We start from the raw sequence: 13,399 nt of genomic DNA, 5'->3' as shown, positions 1-13,399 counted from the left end.
AAAAAAAAAAAATCATGTCTTTTAAGTTTAAAATAGAGTCATATCTTCCTCAATTTTGCACACACACACACACACACACAACACTTACTGTATATCAAAATGTTTTGCTAGGTCATCTAAGCACAATGGGGAGAAAAAACATACTTGTAAAAGAACAAATTCATCATTTTTGAGTTATGAGGCGAACCCCGTTGCTCCTGCGGCCCTAGCTCTCTCATTTTTGGTCTGATCAGGAAACAAGACACACCATGTTGAACAGCTCGAAAATCTCTACTAGCCTGGAAAATCATGTTGGTCAGAAATAATTAACCCCTTCAATACCAGCCTTAAACCTGCTTCGCTGATGATAAATAGGATTCAAGAGTGTAGAGACAGTAAATTAGCAAAAAACTACCTCTGGTTCTCGCCAGATCACACAATTTTTCACACATCCCCACAAAACGTCATCCTCTTGATTTCCTACCAAAGGAGTTAAAAAAATCTGGCCCCAATTTTAAAATGTACACACATACAGTATACACACATAATCCTGCAAAACAAAAGCCTCCTCTCTCAAACAATCACTGAACGATTCATGAAATCAGTCCCCTTCCTATTCTTTCCATGATGATAAAATGTACCTCTAGGTTCACTAAAAACTATGGCATAACATTCATAATAGGAGAAAAATATACATCTTTTATTATAACTGCTGGGCGATGTTTGTTTTGCATTAAACTCCAGCAGGTTACTTCACGGGCTCAGCTGTCGGACTAGTACCTTCCACAGGAAAAAGAAAACGTATCATTCCAGTTGGCTAATCCTGTTTTCTATTATTATACCTGGCATCCAAATAAATTCGGCTAAACAACTTAAAAAAATTAAATTAAAAACTTTTAATCTAATCATCTAAGTATTACCTAATAGAGCATACACTAACAGCTTATAGTATCTTAGCCCTTCTTCATCCCATAGAAACATTTTTCATCTATAAACAGTTTCTAATTTCAGAGCCTGGGTTATTAGTGTCAGTCGACAGAGTATGATAAATAAGAAAAAAAAATGTATAGGTCTAGATTGTTTCTTTAGGCGTCTCTGGGGGCAGATTTTGAGTTTAACACCACTCCTTAAAAGGAACAAGTGGAATCGAAAAGAAAATTGCTAAAATGCATGAAAACGAGTAGAACAATACAGCAGCCTATTTCCTTAGAAAGCTGTACCCCTGTATACCTATAGAAAATGAATTAGAAAAACAATATACAAAAAACAAAGACAATTTATAAGTTAATTAATATTTTATAGTAAGAATATATTAACAATGCTATTATTATAATATGTATTATATTATAAAATAATTTTTTATACATATTTTTTTTCTATGATGACATCACCTTAGAAAAGGCATTTAACTTTGCATTATCTACACAATTGTAAAAAGTGTCAAGTGAAAGGTTTTAGAATCTTATTAAAGCTTTAATCACCTTAATCCAAACAAAATAAAACAGAAAAGCAACTAAATAGGGAAAGCTTAATCTTTTTTATGTTTATCAAGAGCTTAATGAGATGATAAATGAGGGCCTTAGCATTAAAGGTAAGTGTACCTGAAGAATAAAGCTCTTAATCCTAAAGATAAGTAACTTTTAGTCTGGACCAGTATTAAATGTAGAGATATTAATTAGAGTGATAATGTTTTTGGACTGTTATGATCAGATAAGTTGGTAAAAGGAAATGATTATACATTACTTATAAACACTTCTGAACTCTTTCGTAACTATTTCCTGGTGGATTTTTTCAGATATTACATAAGAAGAGTATTTTCCCCCTCATCCATAGATGCCGATCATGTGTTTGATATTTATTAATGATTTATTATCTGCTAGGAGTTTGCACAACTATTAAACTGTTATACTACTTGATAAGTAATATGAAATATTCCATATTTTGCTAAATGATTTAGGATATTACTGCAGTTATATGCTGATAAATAACAGAAAAGAATGTCAAACTGCTCATCATTTGAAGGTCCCTTATTTTATTATTTCTTAACATGGGTCTTAAACCCGTCCCGTCCCCGCCATGTGTCTATTAATGCTCTAGCTGAAATCCCCTCCCGATAATGCACTTTCCGATAACACCCTCTGCTTCAATCCTCCTCCAAATGTGCCATTTCAGGGTCTATGAGCTGAGTAGATTTGAGCAGAGCTGAGCAACAAGCCAGAGGAGGGGGATCACCTTACACACGGTCATACTACTGGAAAGGCTTAGAAATTGGACAAAAAAAGGGGAAATATGACAAAAAAAAATTGACAAAAAGGCGACCCATCTCAGCTTCTAAAATGAATAAAAAGAATTCCCTTTAACAATTACACATAAGCTATGTTGTGTTACACTGTGATGACAAACAGATCATAAACTAAGTATTTGTTTTAAGGGCCCTTATGTGGATGATGGTGCAGCTCAGCTTAAATCACTGTCTCTGAAACAGACAACGTACTGCATGGAAGCCCTTATCCATCAACAAAGTCTTCGTCTTTCCCCAATGACCTGCTCTCCTTAGATTGAGAATGTTACATATACGGCAAAAGGAAAGGTTTAACAACCCAGTAAGTTAAACTGCCCTGTAAAACCCAGCTTCATTGGCATCCAAATGTGAATCTGGATAATAAGCCTCTATGAGCTGGCACGCGCTGCTGATCTGACCTGAAGCTAAGCGTGTGGGAGTGGAAAGTGGAGTAGAACCAGTGGCATGGAATGCACTTTTTCACACAGCACTAGTCATGACAGAATTCACTATGCCTCAGCAGGTGCAAGGTAGGATGAAAATGCATCTATATACTGTACATTTCTTCTGCTTCTATACATCCTTATTTCTTCATATTTTACTTTCAATGAGATAGAAGTTTTATAAAGACCGCTAAATCATTTAAGCATAAAAACGATCTAATTTGAGGAATGAACCTGTGAGAAACGGGTGCAGATGATGACAGATGATCAAGCCGGTGATTTGTATACTGGTGATGCTGAGTGGTTGGAACAGATGAGAGGGGAAATGAGGTTGGTGCTGAGGTTGTTGCACAAACCGCCGATTTTTAAGTTCTTTTTAAGTATCTTTAGGCACTTTTTGCAGCCTATCACCATCAAGTCCATAAACTTTGGAACAAAGAAGGTATGCATTTGTTTCAGCTTTAATTTATGGGGTTTGACAAAAGTGTAGCGTTACCATTCGGGAATTACAGAAAGTCTTTATTATATACACACGTATACCCATTTTGGGGGCTCATAAATGGCTGACATGTTGCTGGTAAAGGCTACAGTCAAGAGATGGCTTTATGAAGTAAATACAAATGCTTTACAAACACTGATAACTCTCAAGATCAGAAAGGCAATATTAGATGTTTTTCTGAAAACTTTGACAGATTTACTTGTACCAGAATGATGGACAGAGAAAAGTGAGAGGAAAAAAAAAGCTCATGATCCAAAGCATACCACATCATCTGTCAAACAAGGTGGAGGCAGTGTTATGGCATGAGGGTGTAACGCTGCCAATAGAACCAGGTCACTGGTGTATATTGATAACCTGACTGCTGATAGCAGGAGTAATTCTTAATATCAAGGATATCAAATTCATCCAAAACTAGTAGGATGCCATCTAATATTACAGAAAGATAATGACCCAAAGCATACGGTTACCAAAGAGCTCCCAAAGAATTTCTCAAGGCGAAGAAATGGGATATTATACTGGCCAAGTCAGTCACCTGCTCTCAGCCCAATAGAGAATGCTTTTGCTTATTGAACCAGACTGAAGGCAGAAAGATCCACAAACAAGCAGCAGCTGAAGGCAGCTGCAGTAAAGGCCTGGCTAAGCATCTCAAAGAAGGAAACTTCAAGTACTGGTTGCCTGCATAGGATTCAACTGCATCCAAATATTAAAGGCAATCTTTACATTTATAATAATGTTATATTCAATTCAAAATACCTCGGCTTGGGTTCTTATATTCATATTATTAAAATATGTTTTAACATTAATTATGCAAGTACAAAAGTCTGCACTTCTTTCCTGAATGTAAATTTGGCACTTACTGTTTCCAGCAAATGTATAAATCTATTATTATTATTATCATTATTATTATTATTATGCATCACAAGAATGGCTACCAATACATGCTATTTGCCAAATATTAGAAACTACCATAGCTTTGATGTTTTATGTCCGTGTGTTTCAGATATCATCATTCCCCATTCATCAGATTTAATGTTGTTTTCCACAAAGGTGTTAACCACAATCACACACACTTTTTTACGTCATTCCTCTTTCTCTCTCTCTCACACACAATTACTTATTTTTATCCCACAAAGGCGGTGACAGTTTTCTGACAGGTAGTATAGTGTGTGTATGGTTAGAGATTTACTCCGGTGATCAGCAGTGTGTTACATTTGTTTCATCCAAATGACACGGGCAGCTCAGTTTATATAAAATCAGAGAGTCATTTGTGAAGCATGACACATAAATCGTCCTCGCTGAGGATATGCAGCTATCAGACTCAGTGTCTATGGTCACTTTTACCTAGCTTGTTTAATGAAACATGAACCAGACTTTTCTTTTTTCACATGAGCAACAATTAAGTGAGAGAAAGAAACAGACAGACAGACTGACAGATGGTTTAATTGCACCTTTTGAAATTCAGTGTGTTATTTTGTGGAAAAAACACAAGTCAAGCCAATGATAGTCATTATCTTGTTCAGTAAAATCATAATTTTACTCCAAGTGTGATGGCTTAGTTAATCATTACTAGTATGGGATAATATGATACTTTAAAGGATCTTTTATAAGTTTGGTGACAATACTGAATATGGTCTCAACCCTTATGATTCATATGAGACCGTCAATATTAACGCGTGACCCTAATGGCTTCCCATAATCGCAGCGCGGTTACTCGGCTGTGTGTTATAATGCCACGTTTAAAAAGATGACTGAGGAAGCATCACCAGGTGTCCTGAACAACATGTTTCATTATAAAAAAGCTTCTAAATAGAGGTCTGGATTAAACCAAAGTTGTATGCTTGCGCTACCTTTAAAGGGAACTACTTTCACAAGAATTCATTGCATGTAAGATGTGTGAGTGGTGGCTCAAGCGGTTAAGGCTCTGGGTTATTGATTTTTGGATCTGAAGATCCGGGTTCGAGCCTCGCCGTTGGTGGGTTGCCACACCCCATAGACTTGACATTTGTTAAATGTTAATGTTTAAGATATTATAAAACTGCATAATCTGTTCCCTCTAACCGGCTTATCATGCATTTCTTTATTCCAACATTGCATGTTTATAATACAAGTATATCTGAGTATTGTAAAATTGTGATTACTCATAATTAATCACAGACTATGACTGTAATTAACTAGTTTAAAAAAAGATTTTCACTGATTAAGAGCACTGGTTTTATCCTAAAAGAACGGACTAGATCAGTCCCATGTGGAAGGTCAGCCATCTTCAAAAGGTTCTTTTTTCTCACCAATCATCTACCATTTCCTCCCCGTCTCTAAAGGTTTCAGTGACATTCCTACATTCAGTTCACCAGTTTGATGATCCAGAAAAATGTTCATAATCATGGCAGACAAATCCGTCACTCCAACAGGGTAATTAAATTTTGTGATAACATCGTAAAACACAATTATTGTGATGGAAATGTAATACATTTAACACTTCTAGCCTGGCCTTCTTTTCCCCCTCTTTCCTATCCATCATTGTAGAGACAGACATGTCTGACCAACATGATAAAATGCTCCAAGAAGGCATTTACCAGAGTGCAAACTCTCTCTTCATGCTCTGATTAATATTTAAGATCTTTTTGAAACAATGTTTTCCTCATATATAAATTTATATATTTATTTTTCCTTCATGACCTTATCCTGGTCATAGTTGGAGAGAATCCCAAACCTATCCCAGGGACGCTTACAGTGAGAGAATTTTAGACCATCTACACAACTGTCAGTTCCTCGAGATTGATCAGTCGTTGGCTTATTCGCCAGTTCAGATTTTATACTATACTAAACATATTACAATAGTTTGCTCATTTGTTAAGGTTTGTAACAAAAGACTGTAACTGCTGTAAAAACCCTTCTTGCTAATGTTTGTCAGAGTTCTTATGATGACAATGGAGATTGGAGAAAGCTGTACCTTTGCTGAAGGAAGCCTATGAAGGGTGCAACACCTGATCCTGGTCCTACCATCACCATGGGAACTGTGGGGTCAGAAGGCAAGTGGAAGATGTTGTTTACACGAGGAGACACATGGACCTAAGAAAGAAAAAAAAAAAAGTAATGATGAGAGGTTTTGCTTAATTTGAAATGACTGCAATACAACATAACTGGATTATAATTTATTTCCTCATCTCATCTTTCCAACAGTATGATAGTACAGTATGCAGGCACTGGGGAGGAAAATTTCATACCCTTCTCTTAACCCGCATTAGCAATGAACAATCCATTAATCATTATTTATTCATGGTGAGAAAGTGTTAATAATTCATGGTAAACTTTTTTTTTTCTAGTGCCAGAATTCCAACAAATTAGTTATGTGGGCCAAATTAATGAAACCCAAATAGTTTAAGCAAATAGAAAAACAACAATAACTATAGTGTAATGGACCCACTAGAGAGTATAGCACAAATATTTATCCACATACATGCTTTCACTAAAAATAGCCTAGTTTTACCTGCCAAATATATATTTTTCATGCCAAGGAGAATAAAAGTAGCCCAGTTACAGTAATCTGGTTACACTGCTTGCTCAACTTTGCCCAGCCTGACAAGGCGTTGATTGATATCTCATTGGCTGTTACCTTTCCAGAACTTTTAACGAATAAAAGGATTAATGAAAAAATAGCCCAAGAGTTTTGACCGCTATACCACTAAGCTGTGCAAACTACCACTACAGGTAGTCCCCGACTTACGAATGAGTTTTGTTTCAGGAACAGTTTTCCACTGTATTGGACTGTGAACTCGGTGAGGCCAATTCACTTCTCCCGCACCCTGACATGCACACACCAGATATATATATAATATACCGGACATTTTATACATTCACTTACACACTGAAAATATTGTACATATTGGAATCTCGTGCATGGCAGTGTCTGCAAGTGAGCTACTTCCATGATTGAACCGAAAGTAGAACCGCAGTCCATTTGTATCTGCAGAAATTCAAAACTTGAAATGTTCCTTTTGCTTTATTAAAAATGACTAAATATTACAATACAATAACTAGATTATAATTTATTTCCTCATCTCATCTTCCCATGAAATGATCGGGGACTACCTGTATTTTCTCTCTATCCTCACTCAAAATTGAAAAAGTCAAATGTTTGGACAAGTTTGGATTTATGTTCTACATTCTAGAACAAAACTGGATTTCTTTTTCAAAACTTTAAAATGACACCCATACAAACAGACTTAGGTAAGCAAGTAACAACTACTTATTTTAAGACATCAAGGTCAGCTGTTCTGGAATAGTTCTTGTAAGAACAGTATCGCCAAGTGCATTTGCAAAATCCATTAAGGACCTTGATGAAACAAGCTCTCATAAAGACCATCCAAGGAAAGCAAGACCAAAACTTTCCTCTGCTGAAGAGGAGAAGTTTATTTAGAGATCCCGGCCTCAAACATCACCAGTTAACGAATATCACCAAAGTTTAGAGCGTTATGAAGGCTTTACAGAGCATGAGTAGCAGACACATCTCAATATCAAGTGTTTAAAGGAGAGTACTGCACATTTTGGACGCCTTCAGCATTGTTTTACAGGGTTAAAAATGATAAAAATCAGGAACAAACATGAAATTAAAAGGTGTGTCCAAACTTTTGATAGGTAGTGTATATCCTCATGGAAATCTTCACCATACACAACATAATATATTACATTTACACACCATGAAATATCACGTTATTTAAAACTTGTCCCAAAAACAGACCACTTTATTATTTCAACCTTTATATAGGGCACACTTCATCTCTGATGTTTACATGCTACTGAAATATTCTGCCTACCTAGGCAGGCTTGCCTTAGGTAACGGTCCCTGAATTATTTGTTACTATAGGAACAATAAGATTTTTTGAGTGTGTGCATTATTTGGTATATTATATTATAACAAAAAAGTGGCAAAGTTAGATAATTTATTGTATTGATGTCAGATGATCAGGGTTATTGTTCGTGAGATTTAATTTGTAAAACCAGGAAAGCCCGTCAATCGGTAATGTCATGTCGACACTGTGATGTCCTGAAATCCTTCATATTAGATTACGTAATTATCCTACTTTGAATTTAGCACATCATCCCACTGGAATTCTGCTCACCCATTTTGCTAGTGCACTAACCTTGGGCAAGGCTGCACTATCTGCACTCTCTGGTGAAGACCGTTTTGTCCCGTACGGTTCGATGATGGTAGACACGTGATCCGCTAGCCATCCCGTACACAGTCCCGTCCTCTCTGGATGCTCAGCACATGCTGGAAACCTCACGACGCTGAACACAATGTGGACCTTTCCAGGGTGGCACAAACTCGAGCTGCGCAATACATACACAAGGTTATAAGGACAGAACCGCCAGACCTGCAATACACTGTACATCATTATCTTTCAGTCTACTTGTGTGGAACCCTGCTGACCAGACATTAATATTTCAGTAGCTTAATGTTGCTGCTGGACAGAAGTGCAAAAAAAAAACCATAGCAGCATCATTACACTCAATCATAAGCATTAGTGTAGACGTGAAGGCTCTCGGAAAACAAATGAGCGCATCGGGCCCTTTTTGGAATGCTGCTTCCTCAACACGCATTGATAAGAATGAATGGTGCTGAAGTCAAGCCCAAGGAATATTGTACCTTTTAAGAATGATTCATACAGCTTTAAATAACAATGTCAATATGCACATTTAATATGGGTCTATATTAAAATAATGTTTGGGCCACAAATAAAATGCATGCAACATTCTTCTTCCTTCAATCAGACCAGACATGTTTGGTGTCTAGAGGTTTAAGTAAGATAAGCTTATTGCTACCAGATTAGCACTGAGGCATACATTAGACTGCTTTTTTGATTTGTGCATTATCTCAAACTTTTGCTTATATGTCATTTCTGACACTATACTGTATGATGCCATTCTTATCCATTATAAATAGATAGGAAAAACACATGACTGCATGCAAGATTTGAGTATATGGGTCTCACGTCACGTGAAATTTATTAAAAGGTGGAGCTTTGGCATGATGCATCTGCCAAAATTGAATTTCGCTACAACATACTTAAACAACTGACATTTGAGGCAGAATGAATGTTTTTTACGAATATGACATGGAAACAATTTCATAGATTTTCCTTTAACCTTGCCTAGAGTATCATTTTGCATGCATCAAACTTGGTTAGCATCCAGTTTTAAACTGCCTTAAGATGTCTAAAATCTTGCTAGTTTGCTAGTCATTTTTTCTATCCAAGTTCAGTTCATGATCATCTACAGGCTGTCGAAGTGTCTGTGATACTCTTGCACACTTTAACAAGTAACCTGACTTTACCTTTACATGTGATTGAAACTTGGTAGTTTGTAGAATTTCACAGTACCTATTTTTTAATCGATTTCACCAATTAAAATATTCTCCCAGGTTGCCACATACACATTTTTATTTTGATTTCTAGATATACAGTAAATATATATTCTCTAACTTAGGAAATAATAAATAAACAGGGTCTGAACTTCACTTGCCACAATGCCAGATGTTGATGTCAAATCATATTTGATGCACTTTTTCTTATAATGTTAAAATCATTGATTCAGATATTGGCAAGAAATCACCAACCACCACTTTCAGCTTCCTCTGTGGCACACACCAAGCCTGCTATGATTCTCTGAGAGCACTTTACACTTACACAGTTGGCGCAGGGCCCAATTTGCATGTCGTGAGACTTAACTGCCTAATCCGCCTGTGTGCGTCATACGGTACGTGCGTAGTTGTAGGTCTATGTATGTGGCCATGAGCTTCACACAGTGCCAGCTAGGCAGCGGAATGAAAAGAGAAGCAGCTGAATTCAGGTCTAGGAGGGAAATAACCGAATACAGGAATATTTTTAATATTTGATACACCAAAAATGCAGACGACTGCAACAACTGCAAGCTGAACCTCACCTTATGCACGACATACAGAAATTATGAAATAGGCCAACAAATCAGAACTGACTCGTGTCAGACATATTTCCATAATCTGGATAATGACAAAGAAGGTCATAAATTCACAAGATACATTCAAATGTACTTAACTTTTTACATTTAAATTCTTCTTGTCATGCAATAATCTGCTCATGTATGAAGTAATAAACACACCTCTCCGCTCTTAGACCTGATTGCCAAGTTGCCTTAGTGCCCCTTTGCAGAACTTCCAAAATCCCTTGGTTTGTAGGTCACTGAAAGCAATTACCACAGTGCCCACTGGGACACGAAATTCACACCCAGCATCATAATTACTGTACATAGTTTAAAACCATTCTGCTTTTTGGCTCATCTGATCCTTTAAATTCATACATTTTGAAACGAGTCAAAAATTATCCCCACCCTAACTGTAGATTTAATTATTTTTTTATTTAACTTTTAGAAATGACAATCTTTTATTTAACTTTTAGAAATGATCCTTGCTTTTTTCAATACATTTCGTTGATCGGTCAACAAGCTTTCATATTCCCTTATTAAAAAATTTACGCCCCTGATTGGCTGTAGAGCCGTGATTAATGTGGTAGCGCAAGTACCTCTCATCCCTCCCCCCTGAGAGAGCTCGGCCAATCAGCTCTCTCTGTGCCTCCGGCTGTGAGAGAAAAACAGCATCACCCGGGGTTCGAACCAGCGCTGCCCGGATGATAGGGCGAGCGCTTTACCACTGCGCCACTCAATAAGCATCTCACTGTAACATCAACTGGAAGGAAGCATCAATTTTCCAGCTGAGGGGTGACTTTCGAACTTTTTTTTTTCCCCTTATTCTGGGATTGAGGATGTTTCCGTTCTATACTCTGCCGTTTACACTCAAACTGGTACTGACAAATCTATGTCTCGTCACCAGTATTGATTCTCTTTAAGAAACTTTGACTGTCCCTAGAGGACTTTGCTTGAAGCTATCCAAACACAACACCAGGTACAACACCAATAAAAAAAATAAACTTAAAGTGATTAACTGCACGCTGCTCTTCTTTCCAGCGAATCCCAAGTGAAGCGTCTATTTTTGCTGGCACCGCAGTTACGAATCAACCCATGTAAAACGCTCACACCTGCACAGCAATGACTGCGGAGACAGTAGGCTTGAACGGAAAAGTGATGATGAGACAGAAGTTGAATGATGTACATTGAATGAATACAACCGGAGTGCGGATAATTTTTGACTCACCCTTTGAAATCTAAAAAATGTCTGTCTAAAGTTTCCCAGGATTTCTAAATCCTAAACATGTATAATCGAGTTTTATATCAAAAATGACAGACGTGCATAACATACTTCTGAAAAGTGTGCCTGTTAATTCACATTTTCTCTTACTGTGGGTAACTTCCAGGCACTAGCAGGTGAACACAGGAATAAATGACTTGCCTGTTCTGAGAATGCCACATAATATTTCTTACTTGTCCCAAATACAGAACGCTTTATTATTTCACCCTTTATATAGAACAGACTTCATCTCAGATGTTTACATCTTCTTTGTCTTTTGGCTGTTCCCTTTTAGGCGTCGCTACAGCAAATCATCTGCCTCCATCTAACCCTATCCTCTGCATCCTCTTCTCTCACACCAACTAACTTCATGTCCTCTCTCACTGCATCCATAAATCTCCTCTTTGGTCTTTCTTTGATCCTCCTGCCTGGCTGTTCCAACCTCAGCATCCTTCTACCGATATATTCACACATCCCTCCTCTGAACATGTCCAAACCACCTCAATCTCAACTCATTCTTGATCCTATCCATCCTGGTCACTCCCAAAGAGAACCTCAACATCTTCATCTCTGCTACCTCCAACTCTGCCTCCTGTCTTTTCTTCAGTGCCACTGCTACTGAAATATTCAGCCTATTTAGGGTTGCCTCGTCGAATGGAGCGCACGGCTGTGAATGCCGTGGTAAATAATACAGTTGATTATGATCACCTACGTGTTCGGCAACGGGTTTCTTACCTTGCGGCTGAGTACGCTCTCGGCTGCAGCTTCGGTAAATGCTCTGTAATAAAGAAGAGGACATGAGGTTACAGATGCTGACATATAAAAAAATGTCATGGAGGGCATTTCGCATTACCGTAGGCGTTGAACCTGGAGCCTCGAAAAAACGCGTCTAACACACAATTCCGCTTTCAGTCTGCTTTGAGCCTAACTTTGTGCCTTGTATTGACTATAAAAGTGATTAAATGTGGGACGGTTTCTCTACCATCTCACGCCCATGGTTTACCCATCAAGGAACTGAATCTACATGTAGATATTACACATATATATTGATGTAAAGCACTTCAGAAATTAAATTAATTTGGCCAAGTAGTGGCTATAACCTTCCTGTACCTGAATGAATTCAGACATTCTGCCTGAATAAGGCGACTCGTTTTTAGATTTTTCAAGCAACTGTCATATATATCTGGGCTGCTCTGCTTTCTACTGCGGGATGAGCCTAAGGCTAGACTTCTGCTTGTGTTTAACATGTTGTTAAGGCTCTGGGCTACTGATCAGGTCGAGGTCAAGAGGTCAGTTCTCAGTACTGTCAAGCTGCTACTGTTAGGCCCTTGAGTCATTTAACTTTATCTACTGTAGGAACACTATACGGTCAGGACTGATCATGCATTCTGACCCCCGCCTCCTAACAAGCTATGGATTGTGAAGACAATCATTTCACTGCGCTGTACTTGTATATGGTGCAACAGTGATACAGAGCATCGCTGCCTCACAGCTCCAGGGTCCACGATTCCATACTGAGCATCTAATCAGGATGATTAGTAATATGTTTATACAGTAAGTATTAATAAATGTGGGAATAGGGTGTTTGTTTTTGTCTGTGCCCCGGTTTCCCATCCAGGATACACTCCAATACAAGAGTATTTAACAATAATGGCTATTTACACATCATATTCCTTATTCCTTCTGAACGATTTTAATTATTTGTTTCTCAGTGTTATATTTTTATTCTCGAGTCGTGGAGATTTAGGTGAGAGGGCCAGTTAGGTTTCGTGTGATTTTACTGCCACCTAGTGAATCATCAAAGGGTCCAAACCTTCTTTATCAAACCAATGGACATGCTTTTTGATGTTACATTGACTTGTCTACATGTGGATGTACGAGATTGACAGACACACGCTGGCAAATAATTATACTGTTCCCTCTGAACGTATTGGACTGGGAAGACATTAGTTTTTTTCCCCCTCTCTGGGGGTTTCTAT

General features: G+C 37.7%; 1 protein-coding gene across 1 annotated transcript in view; it reads right to left on the bottom strand.

The window, feature by feature from the left end:
* mtrr (5-methyltetrahydrofolate-homocysteine methyltransferase reductase) overlaps positions 1 to 13,399 on the bottom strand; it is a 45,063-nt gene that overhangs the window by 19,661 nt on the left and 12,003 nt on the right. Inside the window, exons 10-12 of the mRNA XM_053488380.1 lie at positions 12,156 to 12,198; positions 8,344 to 8,533; positions 6,153 to 6,271 (exon numbers count right to left, since the gene is read on the bottom strand). Coding sequence (XP_053344355.1) covers positions 6,153 to 6,271; positions 8,344 to 8,533; positions 12,156 to 12,198 — 352 coding nt within the window. The remainder of the gene's footprint in view (positions 1 to 6,152; positions 6,272 to 8,343; positions 8,534 to 12,155; positions 12,199 to 13,399) is intronic.

Source organism: Clarias gariepinus, chromosome 26, assembly GCF_024256425.1.
Source record: "Clarias gariepinus isolate MV-2021 ecotype Netherlands chromosome 26, CGAR_prim_01v2, whole genome shotgun sequence".
Taxonomy (NCBI): domain Eukaryota; kingdom Metazoa; phylum Chordata; class Actinopteri; order Siluriformes; family Clariidae; genus Clarias; species Clarias gariepinus.
Note: the sequence above shows the minus strand (reverse complement) of the source record. Positions and strands in the feature narration are given on the sequence as shown.